This window comes from Acomys russatus, chromosome 19 (genome assembly GCF_903995435.1).
Source record: "Acomys russatus chromosome 19, mAcoRus1.1, whole genome shotgun sequence".
Taxonomy (NCBI): domain Eukaryota; kingdom Metazoa; phylum Chordata; class Mammalia; order Rodentia; family Muridae; genus Acomys; species Acomys russatus.
Window position 1 is genome coordinate 46,541,148 of NC_067155.1, and position 25,689 is coordinate 46,566,836.

At 45.1% G+C, this 25,689-nt stretch overlaps 1 protein-coding gene across 2 annotated transcripts; it reads right to left on the reverse strand.

Moving 5' to 3' along the window:
- Positions 1–348: 348 nt before the first annotated feature.
- Rabgef1 (RAB guanine nucleotide exchange factor 1) lies at positions 349–25,158 on the reverse strand. 2 transcript variants are annotated; one of them, XM_051161369.1, is made up of 8 exons: positions 24,942–25,158; positions 22,399–22,565; positions 16,734–16,900; positions 8,794–8,875; positions 7,573–7,705; positions 5,257–5,348; positions 2,746–3,002; positions 349–1,523 (listed from the first exon to the last, which is right to left on the reverse strand). In XM_051161369.1, the coding sequence occupies exons 1-8, from the start codon at positions 25,118–25,120 to the stop codon at positions 1,125–1,127; spliced, it is 1,476 nt and encodes a 491-aa protein (XP_051017326.1). In that variant the 5' UTR covers positions 25,121–25,158; the 3' UTR covers positions 349–1,124. The 2 variants fall into 2 exon arrangements, with proteins under 2 accessions (XP_051017326.1, XP_051017325.1); XM_051161368.1 differs by having other exon boundaries at positions 16,734–16,903; positions 24,942–25,152.
- Between the last annotated feature and the right edge of the window lie 531 nt (positions 25,159–25,689).

Consider the following 25,689-nt stretch of genomic DNA (forward strand, 5'->3'; position numbering starts at 1 on the left):
CTACAAGCACAGTTCAAAGTCAACCGTACTAACTAGCAACTCTGTGTGCTTATGTGTGTGTAGAGGTGCCCAGGCACATATGTGGGCATGTGAAGGACAGAGGTCAACCTTGGGGGTCATTTCTCAAGAGCCATTTGTCTTGTTTGTTTAGACAGGGTCTCTCACTGGGACCTGAAAGCCAATGGTAAGGTAAGGCAAAGCTTGCTACTCAGCTAGCCCCAGGAGCCTGCCTGTCTCTGCCACCCAGCAGTGCCTGTAGCCATGGCCTGTCACCATGGTGAGGTTTTGACATGGGTGCTGGACATTGAATTCAGGTCCTCACGCTAGTGTGGAAAGGACTTTACAGGGGTGCTGGACATTGAATTCAGGTCCTCACGCTAGTGTGGAAAGGACTTTACAGACTAAGCCACCTTCCCAATCCCAGAACAATACTTATGTGACCTAAAAATTGGTGTCACAACTTCATAACAAGTACCTGAAAGGACCTCGGAGTTAGGGTAGTTAGCGCTAACATAATGTTAAAGGTGAAGCCCAATTATTTTAGTGGAACAAACCAAAGAAAATGGTGCTAAAGACAAACATTCAATATATTTCATTTTTACCTAAAAAGAAAAAAATCAGCACATGAAATACCATGCACGCAGACACCATCCCTCCCTCAGCCTTATTTTTTTTTACATATTTACAATTTTACATATTTACTTATTAACATTATCTTCTATCTTTACAATTACAAAATTATTTCACACTGGAAGTGTGGGAACATAGAATTCATTTCAACATAGACTTTGTAGCGTCTGCTTTATCCTTTAAAAGGCAGGATTTCTCAAAACCAGCAACAGTGTCAACCACAGAGGAAGCCCAGGAGAAAATCAGGGAGGACATAAAAGATCCACAGGAATTCACACAAACCTACTTCACCAACTCAAATAAATAGTTCATTATTATTTACTAAGCTTCCCCTGCTAGAAAAAAAGAAAAAAGAAAAAACAAAACAAAAAAATCAATCCCTAAAACTGTACCTTAAAAATACTTTGAAATTTTAAGCAGTTAATTCATACTCCAGACCTGAACGTAGCAGCTCCCTGAATTGGCCCCACATAACTATAGCGCTGAGCAGGACATCATCCTGCGTACACCTGAGGCTGCAGAGGGGGCGGGAGCTTGTCACTCTCCACATTTTCAGAGTCGATGGCTGCTAATGGTGGGTTTGTGGGCTTAATCTCAAGTGGGTACTTCTCAACAATGTCCTGAACCTCCTTGGCAATTCCATCCGTCCAGTCTATTAAGTCTTTTTCAAGTTTCTTGGCTTCATTTATGATCCTTTCCTGCCGTTCGTTCAGCTGAGATAGGAGGTCCAGGTTCTTATACATTTGCTGCACACCTAAGCAGGCCTCGGGGGACCAGCTCTCAGACGCCTGCTTCCGAGGGGAAGTCTGGCCAGACATGTATCGGTCAAAATCCTCCTGACTTAAATTCAAAGACTGAGCATCTAGTTTCTCGATGAAAGCCACAGCACAGCACTGCAGAGGAAAGAGAGCAGCGTGGTAGCCAGGGCAGAAAGGTGAATGTAGACTCCCTTTTTCTTCTTTAATTAGTTAATTTATGTATTCATCATTCATTCATTCATTCATTCATTCTGAGATAGGGTTTCTCTGTGTAGCCTTGGCTGCCCTAGCCTGATTTGTAGACCAGCCTAGCCTCAAACTCAGTGTTCTTCCTGCCTCTGCCTCCCAGACTGCTGGGATTAAATGCGTGCGCCACCATGCCTGGCTTACAGAGAGATTCTTGTCTTTCCCCATTCCCAGTACTGGGGTCTGAACCCAGAACCTTGTGCATGCTAGACAAGTGTTCCGCCACAAGCTATATCCCAGCCCTTTCTTGTGTCTTTGAGACAACTGGTAGCCCAGGCTAGCCCTAAACCACGCAGCCAAGAATGATCTTGAGTTCCTGATGTTCTAGGTCCTCGTACTTCTGCTTCCAGAGTCCTGAGATTATAGGCATGGACACCAAGCCTGGCTTGCTCTCTTTTTAAGCCAGGGACTCGCTATGTAACGAAAGCTTTTGATCTACCCGCCTCATCCTCTCCCTTGCTGGCATGTACTAACATGCCCAGTTTTCTGGAAACTAGATTTTCTCTTTGTTTCAGAATTTGGTCCAGTGGTTTCACAGCTCCACTTCGTCCTTGTCCCTCAGTGGACTCTGCCCTCTAATCTGCAGTCTGTCTTCTCTGTCATCTCTCCCAGCTGTCTCTTTAGTCCCAGCTGCCCCTAACTATGAGCATTCATAGGTCTGTTACCTGCCTTGAACTCACCCTAGCTCAACTTACTTACTACATGAGAAACATTTATTCAAAACTCTGACAGCTTCCACATCTAGTGAACTTCCCTTTCCCAATATCCCCCACTCGTGTCGGTGGCAACGCTGAAGGCAGCAGCACTGGAACCAGCTGGTCCCTCCTTGCTGCGGATCACACGGGCTGTAGTGATGCTGATGGCAAACAAGCGGCAGGAGCCGGGCAGCATGCTCTCCTCAGACCTCAGCTCCTCAAAGAGATGATGGTCTGCTTTGAATGACTGTGACTCCTGGAGAAGTGCAGCGAGGTAGACTGTGCCTAGACCTCCACTCTGAGAGACACGCATCCTCAGGGGCCCTAAGCTGTCACAGACCCGAAACTAACCTGTCACGTCCCTCAGGTAAGTCCCCTCCCAGGTCTTCTTCCTGCCTTCGGGAGTCACATCTTACCAGGTTGGTGAAGTAGTAGCCATCCTCGCCTGTCATGAGCCGGCTGGGGTTGCAGAAGCGAGTGACGTACTGGATGTTGGACTGCAGGCGAGGGGGGTTGCCCTTCAGGACGATGTAGATGAGGGTGGGCAGGAAGTCATCGGCGGAGGCTGGCTCATTCTTGGTAATCTTGATGGCATTGAAGATGTGCTTGCTGCATCTTGTGATGCAGGCTAACTTGTCCCGAGGCACACGCTTTGAGTCCATCTCAATGATGTCTGTGTAGAAGAGGGACAGTGCCACCGCAAGGCAGTTACCACATGAGAAGCAACTGGACAGGCAGGTGCTACACACCTGGCATCCCAGCATAGGACGCTAAAGCAGAGCTACAGCACGAGACCATCTTAAACAGGGGGAGGGCAGCGCCGGACTAAGTGTTTTTAATCCTTTAGGATTCAGAGGTGTCCCCACTACACACTCCTCCAGCAGTTAACTTAGTATGGGAGGAACTCAGATCCTCAGAGCAGTAAAGACAGATTCATGCGTACAGAGCACTGGCATGAACCAGGCATGCCAGTCGTAGACCATCAGTCTCCAATGTGGGTCAGCAAGCATCAGAGGTGCTGCTGCCTGACTATCCAAGATCGTGTGGAGAGCAGAAGGCACAGTGGGAAAGAAGCCCATGGGCAAGTTGCCCGAGCTCAATGGAAGAGGTAGCAAGGCTTTAAAAAGTGTTTCACTGTTTCTTTTTGCTTGCTTTTTTTGTTTTTATCTTTGCAACTGAGGCTTATATTTATAGCCTAGGCTGGCCCCAAGTTCCCTATGTAGCAAGGATGCACCACCACACCCAGGTAATTAATGCAGTACTGGAGGGAACAGAAGGCTTAGTCAGCTGAGCCCATCACTCGCCTCTCCTAATATACCTCTAAAGTCAGGTTGGAAAGTCTTCGCTGTGCACACTGCTTCTTAGGGATATGACTACTGACAAGCCCTTTCTTAGACATAAAAGCCAGAAGAGCTGACTGGAGTGGAGAAGAATAGTAGTCACTGTCATTTCTAGCTGTATTTGACCTTAGTTGAGCTCAATGATCAAATAATGACAAGCAAGATGGGTTGGTATGTAAGAGTACTTGCCACACCAGACAGCCTGAGTCTGAGCCCTGTGGTACACAATGTGGGAGGAGAGCACTGACTCCCACAAGTGTCCTTTGTCCTCACACTCAACAACTAGTATGTGGCCCCTATACATAGATACATAGACAGATAGATATAGATAGATAGATAGATAGATAGATAGATAGATAGATAGATAGATAGGAAGGATACATAAAAAAGAAATGTCACTTTAAAAATATATCAAAAGCATGGGTCTGAAGAGATGGCTCAGCAGTTAAGAACACTGGATCCTCTTCCAGAGGACCATGGCTCAGTTCCCAACATTTCCATGGCAGTCCACAACTGTCTGTAACCTAAGTCACACAGACATACATGCAGGCAAAACACCAATGCACATAAAATAAAAGTAACTGGGCGTGGTGGCGCACACCTTTAATCCCAGCATTCAGGAGGCAGAGGCAGGTGGATCACTGTGAGTTCAAGGCCAGCCTGGTTTACAAAGTGAGACCAGAACAGCCAGGGTGACACAGAGAAACCCTGTCTCAAAAAACAAACAAACAAACAAACAAGCAAACAAACAAGAACATAAAATAAAAATAAATAAGTCATTTTTTTTTTAAATATCAAAAGCAGGGGCTGGAGCAATGGCCCGGCAGTTAAGAACTCTAGATGTTCTTCCAAAGGACGCAGGTTTAATTCCCAGTACCCACATGACAGCTCAGAGCTGTCTGTAACTCCAGGATCTGACACCCTCCATAGATATAATGCCAGCAAAACGCCAATGCACATAAAGTAAACATATAATTTTATAAATATGTCAAAAGTAGTTCAGGTAAAAAAGAGAAAACTTAGTGGGGCAGTGGTGGCGCACACCTTTAATCCCAGCACTCAGGAGGCAGAGGCAGGCAGATCTCTATGAGTTCGAGGCCAGTCTGGTCTACAAAGCAAGTTCCAGGACAGCTAGGACTACACAGAGAAGGCCTGTCTCAGAAAAAAAAATTAAAAAAATTTTTTTCATTGAGATGTAATAAGAATAAATTAATAAAATAAAAGAAAAAGAAAAAAATTTTAAATGAGGGAGAAGGAGAGACAGAGAGAACTTGATCACAAAACAAGAAGGGGAAAAGGAGTTTACTTGCTATAGTGTGTAGCCCCCAGCACTCAGGAAAGCAGAGGCAGAGGCAGACAGCTCTGAGTTTGAAGTCAGCCTGGTCTTCCACAGCAAGTTCCGAGCTAACCAGGGTTACATAATGAGATCCTGTCTTAAGTGAATGAACAAAAGAAAGGAGGAGGGAAGGGAAGGGGGAAGGGAGGAGGGAAGGGAGGAGAGCTGTTAAGGGCTTTGCTATGGGTTGTATTGCAGCAGCATGTTAACCTATGGAGACCATCAGATGTAAAGCTCTCAGCCCCACTGACCTGTGATCGCTTTCACCACCATGTCAGACACTTCAGGGATTTCCTCATTGACAGGGACACAGAGCATCTGAGGTGTCACCCAGTGCAGAGCCCTGCAGAGAGAGGGGTGGTCAGGAAGAGATCAAGAACAGAAGGTAGACAGGAGCTTCCTTCAATCAAAGGAAAACAGGGGTACCATTGCCTTACTAGGCAACTCCTAGTTCAAGCACACGATTCTTGACCATACAAGGAGCTTAGCTGACACTAGGAAATAAAGCCCTAAAATGCCACTCGGCTTCTGTACCTATCACAACAGAGGACAGAACCTCTTAGCTCAAAGGAGACTCTGCTGTGAAGACTGACAATCTGCTATTTGTTGTCCTCATAGACCACAGCTCGTCCTGCACTGTTACACCCTGCCTTCCTTCCATGTTGAAGATACGCGGGGGCCTCTGAGGATGATGACGTACGTCCCCACAACCTGAGTCACGCCCTGGCTCACCCTGACCTTATGCTGGCCTCTGCTGCTGAGTTTTCTATCAGCATGGCTAATGCTCTCAACCTACCACTCAATCTAACATCATCTAAGTTCCAGGCCCTGGCCTTGGACTCTGTTGTGAATCTGCCCGGTGTCATTTCTGGTGCCGCAGCTCCATGTACTAGACTTCATTTGGGGTTCCCCAGGGAAGGACACAGGGGCCTCCAGACTATACCTAGGAGTCAGACTTGGAGCTGTTGTCACACTTGGGTGAGGTGATGGCTAATCTTTTGATGTAGAATCCCCTAGAGGACACCTCTGGCCTCACCACTGAAGGCAGTTAGAGCACATTAACTAAGGAGATAAGATCTACCCTAAATTCCAGTGGCCCCACTCACAGGATAGGGACTCGCTAATAAAGGTGGGCACCCCTGTGATCCAGCATGCGACAAGAAGATCAGGAGATCAAGGCTAACCACAACTACATGAAACTCTTGTCTCAAAAGACAAAGGAAAGAGGCTGGAAAGATGATGGATCAGAGCTTAAGAGCACCATCTTTTTGTTTGTTTGTTTGTTTTTGTTTGTTTGTTTTTCCCAGACAGGGTTTCTTTGTGTAGCTTTAGCTTTCCTGGACTTGCTCCATAGACCAGGTTGGCCTGGAACTCACAAAGATCTGCTTGCCTCTACCTCCTTGTGTGCTGGAATTACAGGCGTGTTGCCACCATGCCTGGCTACAATCTATTCTTGTAGAGGACCTGAGTCCAGTTCCCAGCACCCACATGGAGGCTCAAAACCATCTTTAACTCCAGATCCAAGGGACCCAATGCCTTTTCTGACCTCCATGGGCTCCTGTGTGCACATGGAACTGTTACAGCTAATTGTATCTGTTCGGCCTAGGATGCCAATAACTGACACAAAGAGACTGAAACGTAATTCAAAGCTGCAAGCACTACACTGGGCAGAATCTAAACTGCTACTACTCTAACAATAAACTAAAATAAACTACTCTAATCCTCATAACCTACACATATCCCAAGCACTTGCCAATCTGACCCTCCTGGATGGCTTCTCTCCACCAACTCCGCCCCATCAACTGTCAACTCTCCTATTTGTATCACAGCATCATTTAAAAGAGCGTTTGACAAATGCCCAAAACTTTGCATTGCTGCGCCTTTCATCTTTATGGAACACATAACACACACTCAGGCACATACATGTACACATGAAGTAAGTCTGGAAAGGATAAAGAGAGAAGAAGAGGTTTCCTGATCCAGGGAGTCAGAGGGAGCCCCAGCTGCATGTCCCTGCCACAGCCCTGCCGTCCCCAGCATGATGAGCTATATGCTCTCCTAAACCCCAACCCAAAATAATTCCTCTCTTCAGTTGTTTCTGTCAAGTATTTTGCCACAACAGTGAAAAAGTAACTGATACAGGTGGCATGTTACTAAGTATCCCACTGCCACTGAATTCAGGGTCTGAGTTCACTGTGCCAATTCCCTAAGAAAGGGTCAGCAATCACCATCTGTTCAGCGTAGCAAACATGTGCCTGCTGGGATGCCTGGGGAATGCACCCAGCAGGGCAGGAAGGAGGAAAGACGACATCCATTGCCCAAAAGGGACAGTCACAGTTGCCCGCCTGACAACACAAGGAAATAAGAAATCAAGTTCTCGGGTGCCTTGAAACGTGATCTAGCATATCTCACATACCCAACACGGGTCCTATCTCCAGTCAACTGTGGTCAGACAGAGAAGCAGGCTACCGTGAGCCGGGCTGAGAAGCCCACGGAGGCTCACACACACTACTGCCCACACGCTATCATTCCACTCTAGAGAAAGGAAAGACAGGCACGGCAACCACCTGATCCTCTTTTGAATGGCGAGATCTTTCTTCTCATCATCAGTAGTCTCTGGGCAGAACACGAATTTATAGAGACGGGTCATGATGTACTTCTCGATCTGATCCATTATCTTCTCCACTTTCTCTGGAGGCACTGGGGTACACAGATGGGCAGGAGCTCAAGAGGAGGGTTTCAGATCAAGGCTTTCTATAGTATGTCCCACACAGCATATGATGATGATGATGACTATTACAATTTCTGTAAACATACCCAGTAAAGAAACTACAAACATCACATTAAAACTTCACATTTAGGCCGGGCATGGTGGCGCTCGCCTTTAATCTCAGCACTTGGGAGGCAGAGGCAGGTGGGTCTCGTGAGTTCGAGGCCAGCCTGGTCTATAGAGAGTTCCAGGACAGCTAGAGCTGATACACAGGAAAACTCTGTCTCAAAAAACCAAACAAACAAACAAACAAAGAATTTCCCATCTATTTGGCTGGGGATGTGGCCCAATTAGTAGAGCGCTTGCTGAGCGCGCATATATACCCTAGGACTGTATACACCAGGCATGGTGGTTCACAACTTTTAAACTACACCTTACAGAATCCCAGCTATCGGCTAAGCTGTTTCACTGGAACCTAACAGGTGTATGCCCTGCCAAGTGGGAAGACTTCCTTGTGGGTCTCTCTCTCTCTATTGCTACACTGGCAAAACACTTGGCGTTCCCAAGGCTGCCAAGTGTGCAAATCTCCACTCTTCTGGGGTTTCCCAAAAAGCTCCCATGTTCTCTCTGAAGCACACACATGGACATCATACATACGCAAAACACATTCTACAGTATAGTGCCAACAGAAGGCCAGTCCCGGAGAATCTCTGCAAACCCAAAGCTCAAAGTCAGTGGGTCTCAATTGTTTTCTGCCTCCAACTCTCTTAGGGTTATGTCATCATAAACAATGATGGCCAAAATGGTAGATCCAAGGTGGGGAATTCACATAGAAACCTTCCTGATCTTCCTCACTTTACCCAAAATATAGATATTACATCACTCAAAATACTACCTGACTTCCCTGGTCAGACATAGGGGGGGCATTCAAAGGCGTTGCTAGGTATGGGGCAGCTGCCAATGTCAGTTCAGTACTTTGGCAAGATGGCATGGGCACCAGCCAGCCAATAAGAGGAGGTGAGCACAGCTAATGAGCTGTGACCAGCTGCCCCGTAACAGCTGGCTGACAACACAGTACCTTTCCCACGAGTCTGCATTCTGTCAGCCACATTCTGGTAAAAATCCTGAGCACACTCTGACTGTTCCTCAATGCTTAAATCCTGGAATCAACAAACAAGAGACAGGTAAACAGCTGAAAAACTTGAGAGCACTAAATTTAAACAAGTTTCTAAAACACACTCCTTGCATTGAGTGGATTCTAAAAGCATTTACAATTTACAAATATTCTACAAGATAAAAAACCTACTCCTCATGATCATTACATTTCACTGCATGTACATATAATTTGTACACACTCCATTTATTTCATTTACATTATCATCACCACCATTGTTACCATTGTTAATTTTTCATGACAGGGTCTTGCTGTGTAGGCCAGTCTACACGGCAAGTTCCAGGACAGCCAGAACTACAGAGAAACCCTGTCCTTAAAAAATAAAACAAGAGCCGGGCGTGGTGGCACATGCCTTTAATCCCAGCACTCAGGAGGCAGAGGCAGGCGGATCGCTGTGAGTTCGAAGCCAGCCTGGTCTACAAAGTGAGTCCAGGACAGCCAAGGGTACACAGAGAAACCCTGTCTCGAAAAACCAAAAATCAAATAAATTCATGGGTATAGTTGTGCATCTATACAAGGTGGGGCCAACAGTCCGAGGCACCCAGCATGTGGTCCTAGACTGCCACTGTGCTGTAGCAGGAACACCCAAGCTCCTCTCCACTTGTAATTTTACAAGTAAACCGTTAACTGTCAACAACCATAGTTTTGCTACTGTGCTTAAGAACATCAGAGAGGCTAGAGAGACAGCTCAGATGCTAAGAACACCAGCTGCTCTTCCAGAGGACAAGATTAAGTTCTAGTACCAACACCAAGTGACTCACAACAGCTTGTAGGGACAGCTCTTGTATTCCCATACCCTCTGCTGACCTCTTTGGGAACCTACATGCGCGCATGCGTACACACACACACACACACACACACACACACACTTTTTTTTAAAACCTAAATTTATTTTTTAAAAAGATTTATTTATTTATTATGTATACAGCATTCTGCCTGCAGGCCAGAAGAGATGGTTGTGAGCCACCATGTGGTTGCTGGGAATTGAACTCATGACCTTTGGAAGAGCAGTCAGTGCTCTTAACCTCTGAGCCATCTCTCCAGCCCCCTAAAAACCTAAATTTAAAAGAAGAAGAACCTGGGAGGTTTAAGCTATCTAAGTACTCCCTAGTGCCTGGCCTCCTTTCCTCACCCCTCTGCCTCGCTGCCCAACACTTTGGAGACACTGTTCTGCACTCTACTCCAACATTGACTTTTTCAGCTTCTGCATGTCAGTGAGACCACACTGCTTCTAATTTTGAAACTATGTCTGTGCTACTTCCTCTCAGCTTCCTCAAGAGTTAAAGCCTGGAGCCGGGTGTGGTGGCGCACACCTTTAATCCCAGCACTCGGGAGGCAGAGGCAGGCGGATCACTGTGAGTTCAAGGCCAGCCTGGTCTACAAAGTGAGTCCAGGATGGCCAAGGCTACACAGAGAAACCATGTCTCGAAAAAAAATTTAAAAATTTAAAAATAAATAAAAAATAAAAAAAGGAGTTAAAGCCTGTTGTGAGGAGTTTGTTCCAGACACATCTTCTGGTTTCTAACAGTGACCAGATAGGGCAAACTACTATTAGGTTTAGAATAGTGAAGCGGGTGCTGGCCATGTGCCCCAGTGGGTAGAGGACTCAACTAGAACACAAACAGTCCTGGGACTGGTCCCCAGCACAGTGTAAACCAGGGCTGTACATGAGTGATTCAGCACTGGGAGGTAGAGGCAGGAGAATCAGGAGTTCAAGGTCAGTGTAGGCTACACAAGACCTTGACTCAAAAATAAATAAATACATTAAGAGTGAAGTGTTCAGCCAGGCATGGTGGCACATGCCTTTAATCCCAGTACTTGGAGGCAGAGGCAGGTGAATCTTTATGAGTTCAAGGCCAGCCTGGTCTACAAGTGAGTTCAGGACAGCCAGGGCTACAGAGAAATCCTGTCTCAAAAAAACAAAACAAAACAAAAAAGAAAAAGTGAAGTGTTCAGTAAAATGTTTTTGAAGTACAGGAGGGCCGTTATCTTCCTATTTATTCTGGGAAAGCATAAGATAATGAAGACGCAGCCACACGTTAAACTATAATCTCTCCACCTAAACACAGAAAAACACCTTCTATAAGCAATAGCACAAGGCAAGCTGTAAACTAATACAAACTCATCAGCAACAGCTGGTTTCTGTTTTTACTTTATGTGCACTGGTGTTTGCCTGCATGCACGTCTGTGTGAGGGTGTCAGAACGGGAGCTACAGAGAGTTGTGAGCTGCCATGTGGGTGCTGGGACCTGAACCTCAGTGCTCTTAACGCCTGAGCCATCTCTCCAGCCCCTTGTTTTGTTCTTTGAGATAGTCTCTTTATGTAGCCCAGGCTATCCTGGAACTCCATATGTACGCCACACTACGCTAGAACTCAGAGCTCCCTCTGCCTCTGGCTTCCAAGTGCTTCCAAGGCATGAGCCACCATGCCTGGCAGTAGCAGATTTAATAAAAAGGCTGTCCAAGCAAACAAAACTAACAACAACAAACAGACAAAAGTCCTATGTTACATGTGACCACTTTCTTAGTAAGGAGAATGAGGCAGCACAGTAGCTGCTCATATAGAAATTGGGGTTTTTTTTTTTGTTTTTTTTTTAAGGATTTAGTATTTGTCTTTGCCTGCACATATGCATGTGCACAACATGCATGGCTGGTGCACTCAGAAGCAAAAAAACAAAAGGTGTCAGGTCCACCAACAGTGGTGAGCAGCCAAGCCATGAGTGCTGAGAACTGAACCTGGGCCCTCTACAAGATCAGTAAGCCCTCCTAACCACTGAGCCAGCTCTCCAGCCTTATGGGAACTGTGTTCTAAACCCTGAATTATAGGCCTAGAGATGGCTCAGTGGTAAAGATCACTGGCTGTTCTTTTGAGGGGCCTGGGTTCAGTTCCCACCACCGACATGGTTGTTCATAACTATCTATAACTCTAGTTCCAGGGGATCCAATGCCCTCTTCTGATCTGTGGCAACACTAGTCAAGCAAGTGGTACACAGACCACCATGCAGCCACAACACCCATACACATAAAATAAAACCTCTAAATAACAAAATTAAAAGTTGAATTGAACAATGAGGTGAAGGGAGGATGATCCCAGGTTCAAACTCATCTCCAGCTGTATAGCAAGTCTAAGGCCGCATAAGCTGCTGCCTTAAAAAGCAGCAACAAAAGCAAGCACCCAGAAGAAAACCTGAATCAAGAAGCTCAGAAGATTAGTTTGATTTAAAAATAAACTTTGGGCCGGGCAGTGGTGGCACATGCCTTTAATCCCAGCACTTGGGAGGCAGAGGCAGGTGGAAATCTGTGAGTTCAAGCCAGCCTGGTCTACAAAGTGAGTCCAGGACAGCCAAGGCTATACAGAGAACCCTGTCTCAAAAAACAAAACAATAAATAAATAAATAAACACGAGTTTTACTAACAGACTACAGGAAATGTATGCCGAGGATAGTGAAGATACAGGGGTTAACCCTTTCAGAAAAAGGACATGTAAGTGTAGTTTACACTCTTTAGTCCAAGCTGTCCTATACCTCACAGGATAGCCCAGGCTGGCCTCTAGCTCACTGTCATCTGCTTTGTAAGTGGTGAGGTTAAAACTACATGACACCATACCTACTTTGATTTTTGGTTTTGAGACAGGCTCTCATTATTTTGTCCAAGCTGGTCTCAAATTTGTGAGCTCAAGTAATCCTCTCACCTCAGCCTCCCAAGTGTTTAAAATACAGGCTTACATCAACACAGCCGGTCTAATAGCATGGTTTAAACATGCTTTCATATAAACAGACTTGAAAAAAACAATTCTTCACCAAGCTGTGGACCTCATTAAATTAGAGAACACGGTTTTCTATTGTCTCTTTGGATTTCCTCCATGCCTTTGCTTTTGTCTTTTTGAGACAAGTTCTCACTGTGCAGCTCTGGCTGGCTTGTAACTCATGTAGATCAGGCTAGTCTCCAACTCACAGAGATGCAATTCTTCTGCCTCTCCTTCCTAAGTGCAGAGATTAAAGGTGTGTGCCACAATCCCAGCTTTCCACCATGTTTTAAAATGACTCTTGACAGGCTAGAGGGACAGCTCAGTGGTTAGAGCACTGGCTGCTTTTCCAGAGGACCCAGGTTCAATTGCCAATACCTACCCATAGCAGCTCACAACTGTCTCTAACCCCAGTTCTGGAGGAACCAATGATCTCTTCTGACCTCAGTGGGCCCTGAAGGCACTAGGTACACAGACATATATACAGGCAAAATAGCCATATACATTAAATAATAAAATAAAAATAATTTGAAAAAAAATAAGATTATTCTTGAGACATGAAGCTCTGTCAGGTGACAAAGGGATACTACAGGTACCGCACTAAACAGGTGACTATGCATACTGCTGAACCCACAGCCAGTATTCCATCTAACTGAAGCCTTTTTTTAAAAAAGAGAGGGTTTCTCTCTATAGCCCTGGCTTTTGGAACTCACTCTGTAGACCAGGCTGTCCTCAGGAATCTGCCTGTCTCTGTCTCTCAGGTACTGGAATTAAAGGGTGCGCCATCACACCTGGCTATATTTTATTTTACTTTAAATTATGTGCACAAATATGTATGCAGAGGGGCATGTGTATGAGTGTAGAGCTAGCAGAGGCCAGAAGAGGGCACTGGACTCTCTGGAGCTAGAGTTACCAGCAGTTGCGAATTCCCCAACATGGATGTTGTGAACTGAACTTTTCAGTCCTCAGAAAGAGTAGGACTGGCTTACTCGTAACTGCTGAGCCATCTTGAGATAACTCTTTATAGTAAGTCTCTTTTGTTCAAATAATTTTATACAAACAAAAACAAAGAAACCAAGCACTGTGAGTCCTGGCTTCTTTGGCAACGCTCCTCCACTGTCCTCCTTTTTGCTGTTTGTCTTTGTTCAGGTGGTGGAGTCTAAACTCAGAACTTCATCCTTTGAGAAAAACACACAGCCCCTTCCCTGCTTTCTTTCTTTCTTCTTTTGGGGTTAGAGTTAACTTGGCTTTTGGGGGGGGTGATATTTTTCTTTTCTCCTTTTCCTCCTCTTTTTCTTTTTCTTTCTTTCTTTTATCTTTTTATTCTGAGACAGGGTTTCTCTGTGTAGCTCTGGCCAGCCTCGATCTTAGAGACCTGCCTGCCTCCTGAGGGCTGGGTTTAAAGACATGTACCACACTGGCAGGTGGCCTTCTCCACTTTCTTTTCACAGTACTGGCATTGAACCTAGGACCTCTTGTGCCCTGGGCGAGCTCTCTATACCACTGAGCTATATTCCTAGGCTGCCTCCTTTGTTCCCTTAATTTTAAAACCTTTTTGTTGGTGGTTTTCTGAGACAGAATTTCACTGCTCAGTCCGACGTCAAACTCACTATGTAGTTCAAGCTGGCTTCAAGCTTGGTAATCCTATCCTAAATCTCCCAAGTGTTGAAGACTATAGACGTGATTCATGCAAGGAGGTTGTGTTAATTATGTACCTGCTTTTCTCATTGCAATGGAAACATATCATTCTAAAGACTATGAAGAGGTTCAATTATACATATTAAATCAGGTCGCTAATCACAGAGACATATGTGGGAGGACATAGTTATAACCTCAGTCTTCAGAGGATTACAAGTTTAAGGCCAGTGTGAAGTAAATGGCAAGACCCTGCCTCAAATGAAAAAAAAAAAAAACCTGGTAGATAATAATATATTTAAAAAGAAAAAAGGGAGTTGCTGGCAAAGTGGCTCTGAAGTTAGGAATACTAGCTGCGCTTGCAGAGAGGTGGAGTTCTGTTACCCGTACCCACATAACAGCTCACAACTGCCTATAACTCCTGTGCCAGAGAACTTGATGCCCTCTTCTGGGCTTGTGTAAAAATCTACATAAAGAAAAATAAATCTAGCCAAGCATAGTAGCACACACCTTTAATTTTTTCTTTTCTTTTCTTTTTTTTTTTTTTTCCTTTTTCTGTTTTTGGTTTTTTTGAGACAGGGTTTCTCTGTGTAGCCTTGGCTGTCCTGCACTCGCTTTGTAGACTAGGCTGGCCTCTGCCTCCTGAGTGCTGTAGGGATAGTTTTTAAAGTCTAAGTTCAGCTAAAGTGTTTCCTAACAAAGATCAAATAGCTGGGAAAGACATTTAACTCAGTTCTGAAAATAACTGTCTAATCTTGGCCCACATACGGAGCATGTTGCTCAACCCTGGCATAAATAGGACTGCAGGAACAGGAATAACGCAGGACCAGACAATATATTTTTTAAAAAAGAGTGTGTCACTGCTCTAGACCTCAGCAGTTTGTGGGGACAATCTGTTAATGCAATAGGAGCACAGATCAAGTTCACCAATGGTCAGTGGGCTGTCTCTACAGATGGTTACGCTGGCATGCTGAGTAGGCCTAGAGTAACACCAAGGAAGTTTACACGGGGAAAGGTTTGTGAGCACATGTGAAGGACTCAATATGCATGGCAAAATCTCCAGGAACTGTCGCCTGAGCTGTATTTAATAAATTTATCTGATCTGTCATAAAGCTAGAGCATGTGAGTTCAGGTATAAATAACAGGTTGTATGACTTGGAGTCAAAGGCTGTAGGGATTCCCTCAGACACCTGGCGAGGTGACATAGTGGGTAAGGGCACCTGCTGCCACCCAAGCTTGATCCCTGGGACCCACATGGTGGGTGGAAAGTACAGACTCCTGAAAGCTGCCCTCTGGCCAAGCATGCATGCCTATTTACAAATACACATACAAACATTCAAATAAATAATAAATAGACAAATAAATAAACAAATGTAACTTTCAGAAGTTCATCTTACTGTATCCGGTGTGTGATCCATCATAGACACCAGACACCAAAGACACACAGGACATAGCACAAGACTGGCTCTTACCACAGAACAATTGATGCTAGTGTAAAATGGAAAAATCAGTTGCACAGTAGTTCTTAAAGCAAGAGGAATCTGAGGCTTACCAGGGTCTCCAGAATCAATTAGTGATGCCTGCTCACACAGCATGGTGGCATCTATAACAGCTCTTTGCTTACTTTTTTTTCTGTTTATTTATTTCAAATAGTGTCTTACTGTGCAGCCCTGGCTGACCTGGAACTCACTATGTAGACCTCACTGGCCTTAAACTCACAGAGATCGCCTGCCTCTGCCTGCAGAGTGCTGTTATTAAAGGCGTGCACCACCACACCAGGCTTGCCTCTTTATTTTCACAGACTTACTAAAAAGTCAGTTAACAGAGTAAGTGTAGATTATGCTTCTTAGAAGAAGAAAAACAAACCCAAGTTGATTGGTGTCCTGTAAATACAATATAAACACAGTAGAATTCGGTATATACTGCAGCATAAACGCAAATTTAGTAGAGCTGTCCTTTTGACCACTCCAGTACAAGAACAAATAGCCCTCAACATTACTTTTTACACATTAAAAAAGCCTGTAATTGTTTCCCCCCCCCCCCCATCCCTGACACACACACACACAAGCGGCCTGCTTGAACTCTAAATGTCACTGTTTCTTCACACGATCCTTGTTTTCCTCTCTGGGAGATGAGATGGGGAGGGATCCAAATACAGAAAGAAAACCAAGCTATTACAGACATAGTCTAATTCATGCTACTGGCCTAACAGCTGAGCTAAAGGTCTACAAGGAGACCAGTGAGGCTGGCCTATTACCCTGTAACTGTAGAGGTTCCACAGAGGTGACCAGAGCACAGTGGAAAAGTACTGGCCCTGGAGTCGGGTGTTAGCTGAGCTAAAAGGCTTGTCTTAGGTAAATATCACCTTGTTCCTCTCAGGTATAAGATGACAGGATTACAGTTGTCTCTAACCCTCCCTAAAACCACAGCTCTTGTTTCCAGGCGGTAAGTCTCAGCCTACCTACCCTTTTATAATGCATTGCTTCCAAAAACATCTTCGTCTGCTTATAGATTTCTTGGCCTGTCTTGTGGAAGGTCTTGAGAAAGTCTATGAACTCCTTAGTCACTCGATCCGTCTCAATGCTGGTTTGCCGGTTTATGGAGGGACTGGGAGCTTTGGCTTCCTGAATTTCTGCTGGGAAAATTAAACACAGTAAGTTTTGTAACCCAGAAGTCAGATGTATGGAATTACTCTATGTAGCTAACAAGATTAATGAAATTATGTTTCATCAAAATTAAATTTTTATCACTTTATAGTTAACCATATGAATGTGTTTCCTTACAGTAAGGCAAATTAGGAAGTATTAGTAGGTAAAACTACACACTCTAAAGCATAGTCAGCAGGACTGGAAATGTCCTCGGCTGGTAAAGTGCTTGCTCGGCATGTACCAGTCTGTGGGTGTCAGCCTCATTAACTCATAAGCTTGGCACGGTGGTGCTCAACTATAACCCCAGTGCTCGGGAAGCAGAGGCAGGAGGATCCAGGTCAGTTCAAGGTCATCCTCAGCTGCCTAGTGAATTTGAGATCAGCCTGGGCTACATGAGATCCTGTCTCATAAAACCTAACTACTGGACGCCCAGATGGATCAGGAGGTAGAAAAGCTTGTTGTACAAGCCTGTCAACAGGAACTCAACTCCAGAGACCCACAGAGCAGAACAAGAGAATGACTGAGCTCAACAATTGAAGTAGGACATAACTATTCTTAAAACTACAAACACAGGGTCAGGCATGGTGGCTACAACCTTTAATCTCTATCTCGCTAAGTCGAGGCCTGCCTAGTCTATATAGTGAGTTACAGGCCAGCCACAGCCTGTAGAAACAAGCATATCAAGTAATAACAAAAACTCTCAAACTTGTGCTACCAATCTAACACCTGCATTAAGGTGAGTTAAAGCTGCAGGGAGGCAGGTTGCTCTATTAGAAGGCAACATGAGAAGAGGCCTGGCACTCCCTGAAGTCAGAGCTTCCACAGAGATGAGCACTGAGTACAATGGAAAAGTACCAGTGCCACACCCATCAAATAGAGAAAATGAAAAAACTAAAAACAACGGACCTTGGGCCAGTAAGATGGCTCAACAAGGGGAAATGCTAGAGCCCACATAAAGGTAGAAGGAAAAAACCCACAAAGGCATAATGTTATCTCTAGAGTCACACACCCAACTAATATATTTTTAAGTGTTTTAAGCTAACAGAAAGCAAGTAAAAGATATTCAATAGAAGCTGTTCATTAGCATTCTTTTAATCAAAATACAATGCTTTGATCTATATCATTAATCTCGAATACCGAAATGCATCCTTTCTTCAACAGCTTTCTTGACCATCCATCACCTGAGTCTCAAAATGTCACCAGCAGACATAACGACCAATGGGAGCACAAAGATACCAGGTGACACAAGACACTGGAGAACCTTTCAAATCACACTCCACCTGCCAACAATACAAGGGTCAACTTACTCCTCCACCATTCGGTTTGCAAGTCACACTGCTCGCAGTGAAAATGCACCCAAGCTGAGTGCAATGGCACATGCTGTAAGTCTAGCACTCAAGAGGCTGAGGCAGGAGGATCAAGTTCTATCTAGGTCAGCCTGATTACACAGTGTGTTTGACACCAGCAAGATTCTATCACACACACACATACCCCACACACACTAAGAAAAATGTTTTGTTTGGCTTTTTTTTTCTTTCTTTCTTTCTTTCTTTTCTTTTCTTTCTTTCTTTTTTTTTTTTTTTTTGTTGTTGTTGTTGTTTTTGTTTTTCGAGACAGGGTTTCTCTGTGTAGCCTTGGCTGTCCTGGACCCACTCTGTAGACCAGGCTGGCCTCCAACTCACAGTGATCCACCTGCCTCCGCCTCCTGAGTGCTGGGATTAAAGGAGTGCGCCACCATGCCGGGCAAAGATTTGTTTATTTTACTTAATTGCTTATGAGTGCTTTATCTGCAGAAGAGGGCATCAGATCACATTATAGATGGTTGTGAGCTACCATGTGGTTGCTGGGAACTGAACTCAGGACCTCCGGTAGAGCAGGCAGTGCTCTTAACCACTGAGCCATCTCTCCAGCCCGGTTGTTTTTTCTTTTTGAGACAGGATCCTCCCACCTCAGCTTCCTAAGTGCTGGGACTGCAAGGGTTTAGCACCATGTCCCACAAGAAAAAGAAACCAAAAGGTATTAAAATTGGCCAACTTTATACTTTTATTTGTCTGTTTTTCAGACAGGGCCTCACTATGTAGCCGTGGCTGACCTGAAATTTAGTACGTAGGCCAGGCTGGCTATGGACTCACAGAGACCAAGCTGCCTCCTCCTCCTAAATTCTGAGAATAAAGACATGGGCCACCACGCTTAGCTCACACTAATTAGGAGAAAAGCTCTGACTTCCACACATGGGGACATACCTCACCCCTCACTAGATAGACAGACAGACAGATAACAGTTATTTGTGTATTTTATGCACGTCGGCACTTTGTCTGCATGTACATCTGCATAACAGAAGAGAGCATCAGGGCACATTATAGGCAGCTGTGGGCCACCATGTGAGCACTGAGCCATCTCTCCAATTCCAAGACTGAATCTTAACAGGGAAGATGGGCACTTCATGCATAACAAATACACAAATTAAAGCACAAGAAGATGCCATTCAAAAAGTTAAATAAGCAATTTAGTAATAATGAAGTAGTTAAAAAGTCAATGTAGTAGAATCAACAAAATGATAAAAATCTATGGTAGTCTGAAGAAGAATGGCCCCGCTGTTTCATGTCCTTGCATCAGTCCCCAGTTGGCGAACTCTTGAAAAGGGTTAGAAGGATAGAAGGTGTGGTATTGGAGTAAGTGTGTCACTGGGGTTGGGCTTTGAGTTTCCAAAAGCCCATACTAGGCCCAGAGGTGCCCTGCCTGCTGCTGCCTGTGGATGAAAATGTAGAGCCCTGAGCTCCTTCTCCAGCACCACGTCTGCCTGCGTGCCGCCATGTTCCCCACCACGAGGATAATGGACTAAGTCTGAAACTATAAGCAAGCCCATAATTAAACACTTTTTAACAGTTGTCTCGGTCATGGTGCCTTTTCACAGCAATAGAAACCCTAACTAAGACAAAATGTGAAATTGATCTTGACAAGAATACAACCACCTCTTTATGCTATGCAGGTGGGATGCAAGTGGCAGAACTTTGAAGGGGACAATTTAGTAATAATTGTCAAAGTTAAAACCCATGTGTCAAGCTGGGCATGGAAGCTGCAGAACAACCCCAACGCTCAGGAGGCTGAGGCACAGAGAATGTGGATTCCAGGCCAGCCTGGGCTCCAGAGTGAGTCCCCACTCACAGCAACAAAAAGCTGAGTAGAGACACTGTAGGGGTCAAACATCAAAAAGAGCTCACTCTCAACCACAAAGAAGGGCATTCCACAACAAAGAGTCAACTCTCCAAGGCACAGCAACCCAAAATACAGACAGCTTCACCACAGCTTCAAAACAACACAGCTTCAAAATGCAAAAAGCAAAAACAAAAGTAAGCAGTGCAAGACAACTGCACAGTTGTAGAGTTCGACCCTCCTGAGTGACTGACAAAGCAAGCAGTAAAAGATGAAAAAGAACACAATACCTAGGCAGGCAGGATGGCTCAGCAGGTAAAGGAACTTGCTGCCATTACTGACAACATGAGTTTGAGTCCCAGAGACCACACATGAAAGGAAAAAATACTACTCCTGGGGCTGAAGAGATGACTCATGGTTAAGAGCACTGGTTTCTCTTCCAGAGCTCCTGAGTTCAATTCCCAGCAAGCACATGGTGGCTCACAACCATCTATAATGTGATCTGAGGCCCTCTTCTGGTGTGCAGGGGTACAAGCAGGCAGAGCACTGTATACATAATAAATAAATAAATCTTAAAAACAAAAACTACTCTCATACTTTGTTGTCTGACCCTCACACTCACTATGGCCTACACACACTTACATTCATTCTCTCATTCTCCCTGATTCTGTGTGTGTGTGTGTGTGTGTCTGTCTGTCTGTCTCTGTCGTGTTTGTGTGGTATGAGCAATACCATGAATCAATATGACCAAACTAAAATTTCTAGAATGCTCCACACCAGAAACAGAACACCCAGTCCATGTGACAAGATAATAATGGTAATGGCTTACAGTGGGTGCTACTATGGGGTGAGTGCTTCTACCAGAGAGACTGCTGGGCAGTCCTCACATGAACCAGGCGGTGTTCCTACAACTGACACACAAAGCAGCTGAGATGTGAGGACATTACATCACTCACCCAGTCTTAATTTCATAAGGAGGTGACATTACCTCCTTAAATATGAATCTTAAGAGAACTTATCACTAACCTGTCCAAAGCCACAGGCTAGGAAAAGAAGAGCTGGAATTTGAAAACATACTGGAATCTCCAGCTCAGGCAAGCTCTTTGTAACTGCGCTGTACCACCCTGTTATGACCTCAGCATCTGTTTATGTCTACCTAAATCAGCCCAGGAGGGGCTCTAAAGATGGATTAGTGGCTAAGAGTACATACGGCTCCTTCAGAAGACTCCAGTTTAGTTCTCAGCACCCATACTGAATGCTTCTTAGCCACCATAACTCCAGCTTCAGTAGACCCAATGCCTTCTTCTAGGCTCTGTGTGCATGGTACTAACATGCACACACTCATACACATAAAAAATAGTGATAATAACAGTTTAAAAAGCCAAAGAAGCTGGGTGGTAGTGGCGCACGCCTTTAATCCCAGCACTGAGGAGGCAGAGACAGGTGGATCGCTGTGAGTTAGAGGCCAGCCTGGTCTACAAACAGAGTCCAGGAAAAGCCCGGGCTGTTACACAGAGAAACCCTGTCAGGTGGTCTGTCATGTAATCCCAGCAAAGGGGTGGCAGATGATGGAGCTCACAGGCAGTTAGCTTACCCAATTAGTGAGCCCCAGGTTCACTGAGATGCCCTGTCTCAAACAATAAGACAGAGCATAGTCAGAGAAGATACCCAGTGCTGACCCAGCATCTCCACACCACTTACACACAAATGCACATACATACCCACACAAAGGCACATTTTCCCCACACACAAATTCTTCAAATTCCTTGGAAGACTGTGCTTTGTTTGCAACCAAGCTCCTGAGCTTTCTTTTGTGCTGCTAATATAAATAAACTAAGAAGGGCAAAGGCTCCACGCATTAAGGAAGTAAAATAAAGTCACAGAATAACAAAGTTGACCACTGCTCTAGACTCCAAGGTGAAAATGCCCTGCATGTCAGCTGAGTGTACTCACACAAAGGCCCAGCGAGCAATCAGGAGGAAAGGGAAAGCCCACCCTGCAAACTATGTCACCTGTGAAGCAACAACCAACAACTCCCTCACTTAGAAATGAAGGATTTGTAAATACTTTGAGCTCCTCACCCTCGGAAGTTTTCTACATACAAAACTGCTACAATTTTTAAAAGTTGAGCTCCTAACTCTGAAGAGGCGAAGAAGGCAGGCATAGGGATAATGCCTCTTACTCCAGGAGATGGGGGCAGGAAGATTCCAAATCTAAGGTGAACTACACAGTAGGTTAAAGTGGAGTAGAGTTCTCTTAGGCTGACCCACCTGCCCCTAGACCTGGTCGGCAGCTTGCTATGGCACGGAAGAAGAAAAGAGGAAATTACCCTTCTTGGACCCAACCCTGGAAGAGGCGCTGAAGAACTTCTTCACTGTGGTGACCTTGCGGGTCTTCTCATTGGTTTTCTTTTCCTCAAACTTGGAGAACGTGAGGGACTGGGCTCCTTGGCTGCTCTGGCTGCTAGCAAAGGCCTCTTCCTCTTCCCGCTGAAGTCTGAAATTCAGAGAGAGGGCTGTGAACAATCTGCATCCTCTCCAGGCTTTCCTAGGGTCTAAAAGTTCTTGTTCAATGACTGAGAACGGAGCTGTGAAAACTTTATAAACAAACTAACTATACTAAGTGGGTCTGAGGTCTCGGGCACATAACTTTAAGATGGACTTCTATACCTGTTGAAGCCTTCAATGTAGGGGTTTAAGCCCTAGTACCTCAAAAATTAAAAACAAAAAACAAATATACATGTTCACTACACCTATAATCTCAACATTTGGGAGGCCAAGGCAGGAATATCACTGAGTTTGAGGGCAGCCTGGGTTATAGACTAAGACGCTGTCTCAAATTACCATATTAAGCATCGGGGCATGGTGGCACATGCCTTTAATCTCAGCACTCAGGAGGCAGAGGGAGGCAGATCACTGTGAGTTCGAGGCCAGCCTGATCTACAAACCATCTCTAGGATAGCCAAGGCTACACAGAGAAACCTTGTCTTGAAAAACAAAACAAAAAAAAAAAAGAAAGAAAGAAAGAAAGGAAAGGAAGAAATGAGGCTAAGGAGGGCTGAGAAGATGGCTTGGTGTGTTAAAGGAACTTGTTTGATCCTAGGAGCTCAAAGGGTGTAAGGAGAACCGACCCCTACACACTGTCCTCCGCCCTCCATACAAGTACTGTGGCATTTGCACACTCACACATGCAGTAATTCAGTGCAGGAGCTGGGCAGATTGCTGCTCTTATAAAGGATGTAGGCGTGGCTCCCAGCACCCACATGGCAGCTCACAACCTCCTATAACTCCAGCTCTAGGAGATCTGACAGCGTCTTCTGGTCCCCTCAGGCACTGAACATATGTGGTGCACTGACACACATGCAGGCACCCATACACACAAAAATAAATCTTAAAAAGGATAGAAAGAAATGGAATCTAAAAAGTGTAAGGCTTGGGATGCAGCTCAGATGACAGACTGTTTACACAGCACTCTCAAAGCCCTGAGTTCAGTTCCCAGCACTGCGTACATGGCGGCCCACACCTGCACCCCCAGTGCTGGGAAGGTAACAGCAGAAGTATCCAAAGTCCAAGGTTATCCTTGATGATGCAGTGAGGGCGCAGTCAGGGTTAGGACACAGAGAAAGGGCCTGCCTCAAAATATCATTAAAGAGCCAGCAAGATGTAAAGGCACTTGCCACCAAGCCTGGTGACCTGAACGCAATCCCCAAAGCCCGTATGGCAGAAGAAAAGAACCTCTGGCTCATTCTGGATTCATTGTGCAGCAGAGAACCCAGAAAGACTACAAATCCAAGAAGTTACCACATTTGTATCTGTACTTTAGCACTTAATTGCAGGAGCTATAGAAAAACGTAAGGGGCAGAGAGATGGCTCAGCATTTAGGGCACAGGCCCTGGAAGTAGGGCACATGCCACAATCTGAGCTCACCACAGATGTGAATGTGAGCAACGCAAGCGCAGTTACTCAACAAATACCAGGTAACTAGCCATGGAAAAGCAGCAAAAGCTAACGTCTGGTTTGGCCCTTCTGCTGAGACAGCATCACAGACTGCAAGATGCCAGGGCAAAGGATCAGCTCTACTCCTGGCATTTGCCAGAGCCCTGCACTCGCCAGCGCTTCTGCCTTTCAATTGCTGTCGTACTTCTATTTGGATATGATACAAATACTTTGGACTAACCCAGTTTTAAAGGAAAAGTTAAATGTCCTCAATGTGAGGACCATGTATACTAACAAATCAGTGCTGACTACTGTGCATTTTGTCACTGTGCTACACTCCTGCCAGGCTGGGCATGTCAAAAGAATGAGGAAAGCAATACTGGAGAGGCACTGGCCAAACCCTGGGTGTGGCATGCCGCATGTATGACCTCATTTCATCTTCACCATAAAGTATGCTTGCCTTCCAAAGAGGTAAGGACAGCACACTCAAATATAAAACAAGTAGGGCCAGGTGGTGGTGGCAGCCTCGCCTTTAATCCCAGCACTCCCAAGGCAGAGACAGATGAATGCTTAAGTTCGAGGCCAGCCTGGTCTACAGAGTGGGTTCCAGGACAGCCAAGGCTACACAGAGAAACCCTGTCTCAAAAAAAAAAAAAAAAAAAAAAAGTAAGATAAACAAACACAAAGTATGCTTACCTTCAAAAGAGGTAAGAACAACAGATTCAGATATAAACTAAACAAACACAAAATGAAGAAATCACTAAAAGTGATTCATTAAGCGCTGTTGAGAAGTAAGACAGAATCCTCCCATGGCGAGCTGACCTGCTGATAAAGCTCTCAACAAGAGATGAGCATGCCTGGGCAATGGCAGGACTGTGTATCTGTTGTGTCACTGGGAGCCACACCCCACTCCACATAGCTTGTGAGGCCCTTTTACCGTTCTGCCAGCTCCCAGTCCTCTTGGATCTGCTTCTGCCGGGCCTTGTGGTACTCCTCCCTCCAGCACTTGGAGCAGAAACCCTGCCAGGCAGGATTGCCATAGTAACCACATCCTTTCTTGCACAGGAGCTCAGACTGATCCACATGAATTCCCCGGCGCTCGGACTTCAGGCTCATCTTCTTCCTGATAATCAAGGAGTGAGAAAGCACTGAAAATTAATTCAGTACCACGCTACTAAAATACAACACTTACGAAGCAAACTATGAATGTCCAAGATCTTCAAACCATAAGGGCAGAAAGGAAGAAGAGATGGAGAGAAGAAAGTACAAAACCCAAAGTTGAACACAGCAAGTTTAAGCAGAGCCACTGTAAAGAAAGGCTTCAATCTGAGGCCTGAAATACACAGAGCACCTTGAGAGACTAATACTGGATTAAAGACCTAAGCATAGAGCTCTAAACTCCTGGAGGAAAAGCTTCCTGACACTGGCAAAGACTTCAACACAGCAAAAGCACGGGTAATAAATAGAAGCAACAAAAACAGACAAATGGGGGCCGGGTGTGGTGGCTCACGCCTTTAGTCCCAGCACTCGGGAAGCAGTGTGGATCACTGTGAGTTTGAGGCCAGCATGGTCTACAAATTGAGTCTAGGACAGCCAAGGCTACACAGAGAGACCCTGTCTCAAAAAACCAAACAAACAAACAAAAAAACAACAAAAGAAACCAGATAAATGGGACTACAGCAAAC

What these genes read in the sequence shown, in the direction of transcription:
- Rabgef1 (XM_051161368.1), bottom strand. Translation starts at nt 25,120, where the DNA reads ATGAGCCTGAAGTCCGAGCGCCGGGGAATTCATGTGGATCAGTCTGAG. An exon ending in GCCATTCAAAAGAGGATCAG is followed by an intron (nt 5,349 to 7,572) that starts GTGGTTGCCGTG and finishes CTCTCTCTGCAG; the next exon opens with GGCTCTGCACTGGGTGACAC. An exon ending in GCTACTACTTCACCAACCTG is followed by an intron (nt 1,524 to 2,745) that starts GTAAGATGTGAC and finishes TTTCCTCTGCAG; the next exon opens with TGCTGTGCTGTGGCTTTCAT.